The sequence below is a fragment of the Oncorhynchus kisutch genome, linkage group LG18, assembly GCF_002021735.2.
Source record: "Oncorhynchus kisutch isolate 150728-3 linkage group LG18, Okis_V2, whole genome shotgun sequence".
Taxonomy (NCBI): domain Eukaryota; kingdom Metazoa; phylum Chordata; class Actinopteri; order Salmoniformes; family Salmonidae; genus Oncorhynchus; species Oncorhynchus kisutch.
In genome coordinates, this window is record NC_034191.2 from 19280347 (window position 1) to 19295665 (window position 15319).

Here is a 15319-nt window from a genome sequence, read left to right on the forward strand (position 1 = left end):
AGGTGAAATATAGTGTATATGATTGGTTCTCTATATTATAAGCTCCACAATACTTTGATTTACTTGTGTATTTACATTTACTCACATTTATTTAAATTGTGCATTTTAAATCATTTTAAATTATTGTAATTTAGCTAAATACTCTCCAATCAGGAGCCTACTTACACTTGGTGACCACTCCCTCCAGGTGAATGATGTTCGGATGGTCAAATTGGCCCATGATGCTGGCCTCAGACAGGAAGTCCCGCCTCTGCTTGTCTGTGTATCCCGCCTTCAGAGTCTTAATGGCGACACAGATCTCCCTCTTTCCTGGCATCTTCAGACGACCACTGCACACCTCCCCAAACTCACCTGGAAGACACACATACACAATCCTTATTATAAAACACACACACAGCTTATCAAACTCACAGAAAAAATACATACGCATACATTTTCAACAAGGTGAAGAAAGACCTAATAACAGGTACCACACACTTATTTATAGTGGAGGGAGAGAAGGGAACAGGTGGTGGTGGGAAAGGGGGCTGTACTTTAATCATTGATTGACCCCCTCTGATCCCCAATCCCTCCTTCTCAGTCGAGCAGAAAGAGAGCAAGAGAGAGGAAATGGCTATTGATTATTTTCTATTATTGGTCACCAGCTAACTTTTTGCACTGGAAAACAGGAACATTACATTTTCCCTCCCAAGTCATTGTTTTCTCTATTGACCCAATGAGTCTGGCCAAATATTAGCAGTCTGACAGAACGGTCATGTTGACATAGTAAACGTATGGCCAATTAGAAGTCTAGTCCGTACCGATGCCAATCACTTTCTCAATCTTGATACAGGAAACGTCGATCTCCTTGGCAAACTCTCGGACAGCCTGGTTGGGGTCCTCGTAGGTGAAGGGGTCTATGTATATCCTCACTCCTGAGAGAAAGGAGGAGGGAAAAGGGACGTTGAATGCATTCTGACCAGCAGAGCTCCATCTGTTCCTCATTTTCCCCATGATGTGGGCTATACTGCCATCCTCTCTTCTCCTTGATCCTTTAATTCCTCAACTTCTACATTAAAACATCCAATGTCTCTGTTAGATTGGTGTAATAACTCTTTTAAAAAATTATATGAATGTATTTATCTTCTCAATAGGTTCTCACTGGAAAACACTGTTAGAAATATGACATTACTTTCGGAATATACATTTCATTCACACTTTTTTACAAGCATACTTTTTATTACTCTATTAACCAATGTAATACTTTTTTCAGCGGCTCTTCTGGCAACGATTAAATAATGAATGGTGCTGCTCATCAGTGAACGTTGATATTAGCGTAGGATGAGTACAGAGTGGTCTACCTTGGTGTAGGTGTTTCTCTTCATCAGCATCCTGCTTGGCTTTACTGTACTTACTCCTTCTGGGGAGAAAAACAACATGGCCGACGTGGTTAGCTAGGTTCAGCAGCACAGAGCTAGTCCATGGTGTTATTATTCAGTGGCTGTTGAAGACCACCAGATGTGCAGGACAATGTTACACTAATGACTTTAAAACATGACAATGTGCCTCTCTGTCATTTTAATGACTGTTAAACAGCTCTGTGAGCCACGCTGAGCACTACCCACCCACTCCTCCCCCACAGGATGGTCAAGACCCAATGACAGACAGTTCCCGTCAATGAATATGAATCAAAGATGGCCACCTGCTTAGCTGTGAGAGCCGCAATCACACACACATGCACGCACACACACACAAACATCCCCCTCTCCATCGCCCACACACTCTCATACATATAGAAGTGTCCAATCACACACACATGCACACACACACAAACATCCCCCTCTCCATCGCCCACACACTCTCATACATATAGAAGTGTCCAATAACACACACACAAACATCCCCCTCTCCATCGCCCACACACTCTCATACATATAGAAGTGTCCAATCACACACACATGCACACACACACAAACATCCCCCTCTCCATCGCCCACACACTCTCATACATATAGAAGTGTCCAATCACACACACACAAACATCCCCCTCTCCATCGCCCACACACTCTCATACATATAGAAGTGTCCAATCACACACACATGCACACACACACAAACATCCCCCTCTCCATCGCCCACACACTCTCATACATATAGAAGTGTCCAATAACACACACACAAACATCCCCCTCTCCATCGCCCACACACTCTCATACATATAGAAGTGTCCAATCACACACACATGCACACACACACAAACATCCCCCTCTCCATCGCCCACACACTCTCATACATATAGAAGTGTCCAATCACACAGGAGCACACACACACACAGGCCAGTAAAAGACAGAGCCTGGTTAAAGCGTGAAGAGAGAGACCCCATCTGCATGTAATCCCATCTGTGTGTCACTGCTTGTCCTGCTCTACTGCTCGCTGGTTACCACCCTCTGATTGGGTCCCCACAAATCCACCTGCTCTCTCTGTGTCTGTCTGTCTGTCTGTCTGTCTGTCTGTCTGTCTGTCTCTCTGCCTGTCTGTCTGTCTGTCTGTCTATCTCTCTCTCTCTGTCTGTCTGTCTGTCTGTCTGTCTGTCTGTCTGTCTGTCTGTCTGTCTGTCTGTCTGTCTGTCTGTCTGTCTGTCTGTCTGTCTGTCTGTCTGTCTGTCTGTCTGTCTGTCTGTCTGTCTGTCTGTCTGTCTGTCTGTCTGTCTGTCTCTCTGCCTGTCTGTCTGTCTGTCTGTCTGTGTGTCTGTCTGTCTCTCTGCCTGTCTGTCTGTCTGTCTGTCTCTCTCTCTGTCTGTCTCTCTGTCTGTCTCTCTGTCTGCCTCTCTGTCTGCCTCTCTGTCTGCCTCTGTCTGTCTCTCTGTCTGTCTCTCTGTCTGTCTCTGTCTGTCTCTGTCCGTCCGTCAGTCAGTATCTCCCCATCTACCTCTCTTCCTCTCCCCCACTCCCTCTCCTTCTCTCACTCTTTCCCTCGCTCTCTCTCCACAGGTCACAGTAACTAACTACCGCCCCGTATTATAGCCACAGCGAGATATAGAGGGATAGAGATGGAGGGAGGAGAGGGGGAGAGAGGAAAAAGACGATGGAGTGGGAGAAGAGGAGCGAGGGTCGCTGATTACATCTCTTCAGCTGTCACACCGTCAATCATGGGGCTGTGTGTGTGTTTGTGTGTGTGCGTGCACTTATCGCCAACGTGTGACAGACACTTTTTCCAGCCTGACTATGCAGCTGCCAAGCAAGACATTCTCATCACGACGACAAGATGGAAAGAAAGAAAACAGAGCGGGAGAGAGTGAGAAAGGGAGAGAGAGAGAGAGGTGGGGGGATGAGAGTCTCACCTCCTGCTGATGACGAAGGCACTGATGAGGATGAGGAGGAGAACAACACTGCCCACCACAGATACCAGCAACACTGTGGAGTTAGTCCCATCTCCGATGATAGGAGCTGGAACTGAATATGGGAGGGAGGGAGGGAGGGAGGGAGGGAGGGAGGGAGGGAGGGAGGGAGGGAGGGAGGGAGGGAGGGAGGGAGGGAGGGAGGGAGGGAGGGAGGGAGGGAGGGAGGGAGGGAGGGAGGGAGGGAGGGAGGGAGGGAGGGAGGGAGGGAGAGAAGAGAAGAGAAGAGGAGAAGACAAGGGAGTGAAAATTGAGAGGAATACAAATGCAGTGAGAAAGAGAGAGAAAAAGGAGAGGTAGAGAAAGAGTGGGTGGACAGAAACAGAGTAAAGTCAATATCATTCAGTCTGATCAGGTCCAGAGACGTAAACCCTACAGTACATGTTCCCCTCTCCCTTCCTCTCTCCCTCTGTGTGTGGCCAGAGTATTTCTACCTGTTCTCGTATCCTCCATTGAGACACAATGCAGTACCATTCCACTGAGCAAAGAGCTGTGTGCTTCAGCGTGTTATTGCCATGGGCCTCTATGTTAACCTCCATGTCACCACACAGACACCTCTTCTTAGAGGGATCCCATGTTTCACTACAGGACAGAACAGAGTCATCCTGCCTACACTATGTCTATCTCTATGTCACCACACAGACACCTCTTCTTAGAGGGATCCCATGTTTCACTACAGGACAGAACAGAGTCATCCTGCCTACACTATGTCTATCTCTATGTCACCACACAGACACCTCTTCTTAGAGGGATCCCATGTTTCACTACAGGACAGAACAGAGTCATCCTGCCTACACTATGTCTATCTCTATGTCACCACACAGACACCTCTTCTTAGAGGGATCCAATGTTTCACTACAGGACAGAACAGAGTCATCCTGCCTACACTATGTCTATCTCATTCATGTTCTGACATCTTAGAAGCTGTGAGAAAGATGTAAGTGTCACTTCCTCTGTGTCACTGTGACATCATCACAGTGATTTGTTCGATGCTGTCTAGTCAGTGCTCCACTCACCAGAGTTGGTCATGAACTGGAAGGGAGCGCTGAACTCTCCATAGCCGGCGGCGGTGCGAGCGCGCACGTGGAACACGTAGGAAGTCAGAGGGGTCAGGCCTTTGATGTCAGTGTTCCTAGATGACGTCTTGATGATGCGATAACTCCTCTCATTCTGGTCCTGAAGGACAGAGAACATAGTTAGGGTGGTTTTCCTGGCATGTCACAGGTTCTTACTTCAGCTTCACCTTTTCACTCTTAATAAAGACAATTCTCAACCTGTCAGGTTTAATGTTATTTTGAAGCATAGGGGAAAAAAGCTGCCTTTCCCAGAGAACTGCCTTTCCCAGAGAACAGCCTTTCCCAGAGAACTGCCTTTCCCAGAGAACTGCCTTTCCCAGAGAACTGCCTTTCCCAGAGAACTGCCTTTCCCAGAGAACTGCCTTTCCCACCTCACCTTCTCGTAGTATTTGACTTCGTACTCCAGGATGACCCCGTTGGCTTTCTCCGGCTGCTGCCAGGCCAGGGAGATGGTGTGTCTGGTGATGTCCTTGGCCTGGATCGAGTTGACGGGAGACGGGGCTAGGGAGAAAAAGAATAGAGAAAAAAAGAGAGATTTTAGCATTGACCTTTCCTGTCTTGTTGTTTTGACCATCTGAGCCACTATATCTGCTTCTTTCCTATTGCTCTTTCTGAGAAAGTCAAGCACCAGACCATGCAATGAGGCAATCAACTCTGTCTGTCAGCTTGGCTCCCAGTCGAAGAGCTTAGGCACTGTACGGATAAATGACTAAGGCTACAGCGTTACAGCTAAGGAGTCCAATGGTCCAATGGTGAGGGCGCTACTGCTAACCAGGCGGTTTGAAAACATCAAAACAACCCATCCCAATGGCTTCTCCACATAGCAGATGTACACTCTACACTCTAACCACTAGGCCACCTGCCACCTCTACACTCTAACCACTAGGCCACCTGCCACCTCTACACTCTAACCACTAGGCCACCTGCCACCTCTACACTCTAACCACTTGGCCACCTGCCACCTCTACACTCTAACCACTAGGCCACCTGCCACCTCTACACTCTAACCACTAGGCCACCTGCCACCTCTACACTCTAACCACTAGGCCACCTGCCACCTCTACACTCTAACCACTAGGCCACCTGCCACCTCTACACTCTAACCACTAGGCCACCTGCCACCTCTACACTCTAACCACTAGGCCACCTGCCACCTCTACACTCTAACCACTAGGCTACCTGCCACCTCTACACTCTAACCACTAGGCCACCTGCCACCTCTACACTCTAACCACTAGGCCACCTGCCACCTCTACACTCTAACCACTAGGCCACCTGTCACCTCTACACTCTAACCACTAGGCCACCTGCCACCTCTACACTCTAACCACTAGGCCACCTGTCACCTCTACACTCTAACCACTAGGCCACCTGCCACCTCTACACTCTAACCACTAGGCCACCTGCCACCTCTACACTCTAACCACTAGGCAACCTGCCACCTCTACACTCTAACCACTAGGCTACCTGCCACCTCTACACTCTAACCACTAGGCCACCTGCCACCTCTACACTCTAACCACTAGGCCACCTGCCACCTCTACACTCTAACCACTAGGCCACCTGCCACCTCTACACTCTAACCACTAGGCTACCTGCCACCTCTACACTCTAACCACTAGGCTACCTGCCACCTCTACACTCTAACCACTAGGCCACCTGCCACCTCTACACTCTAACCACTAGGCCACCTGCCACCTCTACACTCTAACCACTAGGCCACATGCCACCTCTACACTCTATCCACTAGGCCACCTGCCACCTCTACACTCTAACCACTAGGCCACCTGCCACCTCTACACTCTAACCACTAGGCCACCTGCCACCTCTACACTCTAACCACTAGGCCACCTGCCACCTCTACACTCTAACCACTAGGCCACCTGCCACCTCTACACTCTAACCACTAGGCTACCTGCCACCTCTACACTCTAACCACTAGGCCACCTGCCACCTCTACACTCTAACCACTAGGCCACCTGCCACCTCTACACTCTAACCACTAGGCCACCTGCCACCTCTACACTCTAACCACTAGGCCACCTGCCACCTCTACACTCTAACCACTAGGCCACCTGCCACCTCTACACTCTAACCACTAGGCCACATGCCACCCGTCTTCAATGGATCCAATCAATAGTTTTTATTAAACGCAGACAGAGATCATTATCTAAAGGCCATTCTACAGCAGCACATGATGAGACAGTATTTCAACCAGCTGCTCTTTGTCTGTGTTACCACTTCAACATGTGAAGGTTAAAACATAGATAACAGCTCACACACACTCCCTCCCCACTCGCTCCAAAAATCAAACCTCTTTTTCAGAGACTGACAACACACATTGGGTCAGAGTCAGGCACAGACAACACTACAAAGACACATCATCCATATGGATATCATTGTCTGTATAAAAAACATCCACTTACTGATAGAAAAGGACTGACAAATGCAGAGGCTACAAAAACACCAGCACACACTCAAGGACAGAGAAATACAATTATAGGCAGAGGATCACATAGATAAACAGACCGGTAGGCAGAGTACACACACACACACACAGAGAGACAGGTAGGGAGAGTACACACACACACACACACACACACAGAGAGAGACAGGTAGGGAGAGTACACACACTCAAGGACAGAGAAATACAATTATAGGCAGAGGATCACATAGATAAACAGACCGGTAGGCAGAGTACACACACACACACACAGAGAGAGACAGGTAGGGAGAGTACACACACACACACACACACAGAGAGAGAGACAGGTAGGGAGAGTACACACACACACACACACACACACAGAGAGAGACAGGTAGGGAGAGTACACACACACACACACACACACAGAGAGAGACAGGTAGGGAGAGTACACACACACACACACACACACACACACACACACAGAGAGAGACAGGTAGGGAGAGTACACACACACACACACACACAGAGAGAGAGACAGGTAGGGAGAGTACACACACACACACACACACACACAGAGAGAGAGACCGGTAGGCAGAGTACACACACACACACACAGAGAGAGACAGGTAGGGAGAGTACACACACAGTCAGGTAGCAGGTAGGGAGAGTACACACACACACACAGAGAGAGACAGGTAGGGAGAGTACACACACTCACACAGTCAGGTAGGGAGAGTACACACACAGTCAGGTAGCAGGTAGGGAGAGTACACACACACACACAAGTTGAAAAATGTAGGTGAAAACACAAAGACATTTAGGAGCACAAGGAAGAAATGTGAGATATTAAAGCTAGAATCCTTCCTTTTTCTAGGCGCACTGGTGCTCCTAAATAAAAATTCCAGGTCACAGAGAAAAATGTTTATGCAAGTAACATGTTGGCATTGTAGAACCCTGCAGGGAAAAACACACATCCTTCCAGACCCTTCCTGCCTCTCACCTCCTCAATGGCCTCCAATTAAATCCCTGGTAAAGCTTCCATACCCAATAACCCTTCCCCCATATACACTACACACATTACACACACCGACCCAGTCACACACGGACCCAGTCACACACGGACCCAGTCACACACGGACCCAGTCACACACGGACCCAGTCACACACGTACCCAGTCACACACGGACCCAGTCACACACGGACCGTCACACACGGACCCAGTCACACACGGACCCAGTCACACACGGACCCAGTCACACACAGACCCAATCACACACAGACCCAGTCACACACAGACCCAGTCACACACAGACCCAGTCACACACGGACCCAGTCACACACAGACCCAGTCACACACAGACCCAGTCACACACAGACCCAGTCACACACAGACCCAGTCACACACGGACCCAGTCACACACGGACCCAGTCACACACAGACCCAGTCACACACGGACCCAGTCACACACGGACCCAGTCACACACGGACCCAGTCACACACGGACCCAGTCACACACAGACCCAGTCACACACAGACCCAGTCACACACAGACCCAGTCACACAGACTAGTCTGAATCTCCACCATAGGCTAACTTATATTATCTTTACATCACTAAGCTAAAGCACAAACCCAGGAAAAACGTTGTTGCCGATGTTTCGGTAGCCTACATTCTGCCATTTACAGTAAAGTTAGCTAGAGTAGGTCTACTGTAGAGGCTAAGTGAATCTCTGACCCGTGACTCTGGCTACTGTAACCTTGCTATCCTACACATTCTACCTGCTGCTGCCTTTTAAACAATTACACTGCTGTGATTAATGAGGCAACCCCCATCCTCGATTCTGATTGAATTATCTGTGATGTTATATACATTCTATTGCCCCTGACCAGTCCAGGAGTTACTGTCCCGGGAGGCTAGTGTTCACGCTAACGCTAACACAACCAGGCTTTTAGAGAGGGATTGAGTTTAACCAGGCTTGGAATCCAAGCACCACCGATGGGTTTGGTTTCAGTGGTGGGGGCGGTGGGGATTGGAGGGGGGCGATGGGTCTGGGACATGGAAGGGGGGGTGTACAGACAGCTCTCGGAGTGAGTGGAGGTAAATAGATTTCCCTGGGTTGTGTCATCCTGTCGGTCAGGCTAAAGTGTTGCATCTCTGTTAAACAATTAGAACTGTGCCCATTTGCAACCCTCAGATCAATCTTACTGGAGGGCGCCTGGCAGCCAGACCCAATTTGAAGGGCCCCCCGGGGGTGGCCAGGGACGCTCCCGACCAGAAAGAAGCCCAAAGGGTCAGCCGGCCCATTCCCCTTAGGTAATCCACACATCCATCTTTTCTCCAACGATGACAGATATGGAGATTTAATCATGTTCTGGTCCTCTTGTTGCTTTTTCCCAAGGCTAATGTGAAGTTAAAGATGAGTGATTCTGTGAGTGGTTCCTTCTGAGGCTCCATATAGAGGAGGTGGGGGTTACAATGGATGGACACACCCTGTACTATCAATCAGGGACAAGTTTAAGAGGAGATAAAACACACACACACACATTCATGCACACGAGCACACACACATAAGACACATGTAAGCCTACACTCACATACGTTGAGACTCTATCACACGGCAAACACACGGCCAGGATCAAGCTAACACAGGCGATGCAGGAGATTAGAGATGTAACAGGGCTAGATTGGAGAATAACAGTGTAAACTAGCTGTCTAACCGGCACCTCTGTAGACAGACCTGAATGTGGGGCAGATCTGTAATGTCTTACCGCCTCCTGAAAGCGTGGGCTAAAACGCTCCTGGAATACTAAGTGGAACAGCAATGAATATTCACATCTCATTTCTCAATAATGTGCTCCAAAAACTCTTTCACAGCTCACCCGCCGCAACACTCACACACACCCAAGCATGCATGCACGTGGGCGGGTACACACACACACACACACACACACAAAGTCATTATACCAACAGACAGATGTAAACACACATACTAACATTATCTCTCACAGACAGTGGAGAAACTCAATGTCCCACAGCAGCCCATGCATATATTAGCTAGCAGAGACACATTAGTTGGGAACGAGCAACACAGACAAACTGAGATTGGTTGAATGTTTACTCCCTGGATGGATGGAATGCTCTTTGTGGGTAAGTTTGTTGAGCTAGCTACTTTTTGAGCTACTTTCTGAGTCTGTATGTCACAGTGAGAAAGAGTTGGACTCTTGAGTGAGTTAGTTTGTCAAACAGAGAGCGAGAAAGAGAATGAGTTTGTCTTTGTGAGAATGTTCGTTCTGAGGTATTCAGGTAACTGGCCCAGCTGTGGTCAGACTGTGTTGTTGGGAGAATATGTGGTGGATTATGATTTGCCATTAAAGAAACAAAGGCTGTAGAGAACATGTGGTCGCTGTATTGGAGTCTGGTTACCAGATTGGAATCACTTCATTTGCTGCCACAGAGGAAAAAACTGTGGGGAGACGTTTTTCAGGGAGTTGAGAAAACATTTCCCCATACGAGATCCCCAATAAAAAGTTTTCCACCCACGTCCCTGTTTTCACATGCATGTCCGATTCAGTATGGGGATGGAAACACACACACACACAATGACAAACACTTGCATGGCATGCACTAACTCACTACCTACACATTATACACACCAAGGATCACATTGAGACATACACACACAAATACACACACACTGCCAAACACACACACACACACACAAGATGTAGACCAAAGATTCTGGATCTCATAAACTTTAAAAACATTCATTTACAGCCTGTGGTCGGCACAAAGCTGGACATCCTCCCAAAACCCTGACCGCCACCCCTCAACCCCACACACACCCCTTTCTTCACCCAGAGGGGTGAAGGGATTACAGCGCATATCATAGTAAAAGTAGGAATCTCTCCTTCCCTCTGCAATCTTCCTACAGAAACCTCAGCCTTGATCAAGGGCAATGGCCCAAGTGGCTTTTCACAGAGAATATCATAATAGATCTATCATAACACATCTATCCTAACACATTATCATAATACATCTATTATAACACATCTATCATAATATCATAACACATCAATCCTAACACATTATCATAATACATCTATTATAACACATCATAATATCATAACACATCTATCATAATATCATAACACATCTATCATAACACATCTATCATAACACATCTATCATAACACATTATCATAATACATCTATTATAACACATCTATCATAATATCATTATCATAATACATATATCATAACACATCTATCATAACACATCTATCATAACACATTATCATAATACATCTATTATAACACATCTATCATAATATCATTATCATAATACATATATCATAACACATTATCATAACACATCTATCATAACACATCTATCATAACACATTATCATAACACATCTATCATAATACATCTATCATAATACATCTATTATAACACATTATCATAATACATCTATTATAACACATTATCATAATACATCTATTATAACACATTATCATAATACATCTATTATAACACATCATAATATCATAACACATCTATCATAACACATCTATCATAACACATCTATCATAACACATCTATCATAACACATTATCATAATACATCTATTATAACACATCTATCATAATATCATAACACATCTATCATAACACATTATCATAATACATCTATCATAACACATCTATCATAATACATCTATTATAACACATTATCATAATACATCTATCATAACACATTATCATAATACATCTATTATAACACATTATCATAATACATCTATTATAACACATTATCATAATACATCTATTATAACACATCATAATATCATAACACATCTATCATAATATCATAACACATCTATCATAACACATTATCATAATACATCTATCATAACACATCTATCATAACACATCTATCATAACACATTATCATAATACATCTATCATAACACATCTATCCTAACACATTATCATAACACATCTATCATAACACATCTATCATAACACATTATCATAATACATCTATTATAACACATCTATCATAACACATTATCATAATACATCTATCATAATATCATTATCATAATACATCTATCATAACACATCTATCCTAACACATTATCATAACACATATATCATAACACATTATCATAATACATCTATTATAACACATCTATCATAATATCATTATCATAATACATCTATCATAACACATCTATCATAACACATTATCATAATACATCTATTATAACACATCTATCATAACACATTATCATAATACATCTATCATAATATCATTATCATAACACATCTATCATAACACATCTATCATAACACATCATAATATCATAACACATCTATCATAACACATCTATCATAACACATTATCATAATACATCTATTATAACACATCTATCATAATATCATAACACATCTATCATAATATGATAACACGTCTATCATAACACATTATCATAATACATCTATCATAACACATCTATCATAATACATCTATCATAATATGATAACACATCTATCATAATATCATAACACATCTATCATAATATCATAACACATCTATCATAATATGATAACACATCTATCATAACACATTATCATAATACATCTATTATAACACATCTATCATAATATCATAACACATCTATCATAATATGATAACACATCTATCATAACACATTATCATAATACATCTATCATAACACATCTATCATAATACATCTATCATAATATCATAACACATCTATCATAACACATCTATCATAACACATCTATCATTATACATCTATTATAACACATCTATCATAATACATCTATCATAACACATCTATCATAATACATCTATCATAACACATCTATCATTATACATCTATTATAACACATCTATCACAATACATCTATCATAACACATCTATCATAACACATCTATCATAATACATCTATCATAACACATCTATCATAATACATCTATCATAACACATCTATCATAACACATCTATCATAATATCATAACACATCTATCATAATACATCTATCATAACACATCTATCATAATATCATAACACATCGATCATAACACATTATCATAATACATCTATTATAACACATCTATCATAGTATCATAACACATCTATCATAACACATCTATCATCATATCATAACACATCTATCATAATACATCTATCATAACACATCTATCATAACACATCTATCATAACACATCTATCATAATATCATAACACATCTATCATAATACATCTATCATAAGACATCTATCATAATATCATAACACATCTATCATAACACATCTATCATCATATCATAACACATCTATCATAACACATCTATCATAACACATCTATCATAACACATCTATCATCATATCATAACACATCTATCATCATATCATAACACATCTGTCGTAATACATCTATCATAATATCATAACACATCTATCATAACACATCTATCATCATATCATAACACATCTATCATAACACATCTATCATAACACATCTATCATAACACATCTATCATAACACATCTATCATAACACATCTATCATAACACATCTATCATCATATAACACATCTATCATCATATCATAACACATCTGTCGTAATACATCTATCATAATATCATAACACATCTATCATAACACATCTATCATCATATCATAACACATCTGTCGTAATACATCTATCATAATATCATAACACATCTATCATAACACATCTATCATAATATCATAACACATCTATCATAACACATCTATCATAATACATCTATCATCATATCATAACACATCTATCATAATATCATAACACATCTATCATAACACATCTATCATAATACATCTATCATCATATCATAACACATCTATCATAATATCATAACACATCTATCATAATATCATAATACATCTATCATAATATCATAACACATCTATCATAACACATCTATCATAATACATCTATCATAATACATCTATCATCATATTATAACACATCTATCATAATATCATAACACATCTATCATAATATCATAACACATCTATCATAATATCATAGCACATTTGTCATAATATCATAACACATCTATCATAACACATCTTTCATAACACATCTATCATAATATCATAATATAGAGATGATATAGATGTGTGTGATATAGAAAGAGGGACAGCCACAGATGACTGTCTGGATGGGGGTGCTATAGAGAGAGCGACAGCCACAGATGACTGTCTGGATGGGGTGATATAGAGAGAGGGACAGTCACAGATGACTGTCTGGATGGGGGTGATATAGAGAGAGGGACAGCCACAGATGACTGTCTGGATGGGGGTGATATAGAGAGAGGGACAGTCACAGATGACTGTCTGGATCAGGGTGATATAGAGAGAGGGTCAGCCACAGATGACTGTCTGGATGGGGGTGATATAGAGGGACAGCCAAGCCACAGATGACTGTCTGGATGGGGGTGATATAGAGAGAAGGTCAGTCACAGATGACTGTCTGGATGGGGTGATATAGAGAGAGGGACAGTCCACAGATGACTGTCTGGATGGGGGTGATATAGAGAGAGGGACAGCCACAGATGACTGTCTGGATGGGGGTGATATAGAGAGAGGGACAGCCACAGATGACTGTCTGGATGGGGGTGATATAGAGAGAGGGACAGTCACAGATGACTGTCTGGATCAGGGTGATATAGAGAGAGGGTCAGCCACAGATGACTGTCTGGATGGGGGTGATATAGAGGGACAAGCCACAGATGACTGTCTGGATGGGGGTGATATAGAGAGAAGGTCAGTCACAGATGACTGTCTGGATGGGGTGATATAGAGAGAGGGTCAGTCACAGATGACTGTCTGAATGGGGTGATATAGAGAGAGGGTCAGCCACCGATGACTGTCTGGATTACAGGGGATGAAACTAGATTTCAGAAAACTGCTACTGAGTATTAGGGGAGAAATCCAATCACTCTGGTGCCTTTCTCTTCAATCCACACACACACTTTTTCAGACAGGCATTCTCTAACTAAAATACACACACATGCACAGGCATTCTCTAACTAAAAAACACACACACACTCAGACACATGCACACATTCTACACAACACACAAAATAACCTGCACACGCAGACATTTTTGCCTCACGCGCATGCACAAGCATGACTACGCATGCACACACACTCACAATGTAAACTTAATTTAAGTATTAGAGAATGGAGAACAGTTGTGAGACATGCTTTATTGACGAGCCAAAGGCAACATAATTATTATATCTCACTATTTCCAGTAAGATGATCACCCCAGAGCTACACACAGGGATATTAATCTGTGTGTGTACATGTGTGTGTATGTACTGTATGTGTGTGTGTGTGCATGAGAGAGAAAGA

At 43.2% G+C, this 15319-nt stretch overlaps 1 protein-coding gene across 3 annotated transcripts in view; it reads right to left on the reverse strand.

Moving 5' to 3' along the window:
* The window catches only part of epha4l (eph receptor A4, like), an 88761-nt gene that overhangs the window by 31461 nt on the left and 41981 nt on the right, over nt 1-15319 (reverse strand). For 2 of the 3 annotated variants that reach the window (XM_031795778.1, XM_031795780.1), the window contains exons 6-11: nt 4829-4953; nt 4393-4552; nt 3320-3431; nt 1341-1399; nt 801-914; nt 166-351 (exon numbers count right to left, since the gene is read on the reverse strand). In XM_031795778.1, coding sequence (XP_031651638.1) covers nt 166-351; nt 801-914; nt 1341-1399; nt 3320-3431; nt 4393-4552; nt 4829-4953 — 756 coding nt within the window. The remainder of the gene's footprint in view (nt 1-165; nt 352-800; nt 915-1340; nt 1400-3319; nt 3432-4392; nt 4553-4828; nt 4954-15319) is intronic. The other variant, XM_031795779.1, reaches the window with a different exon arrangement.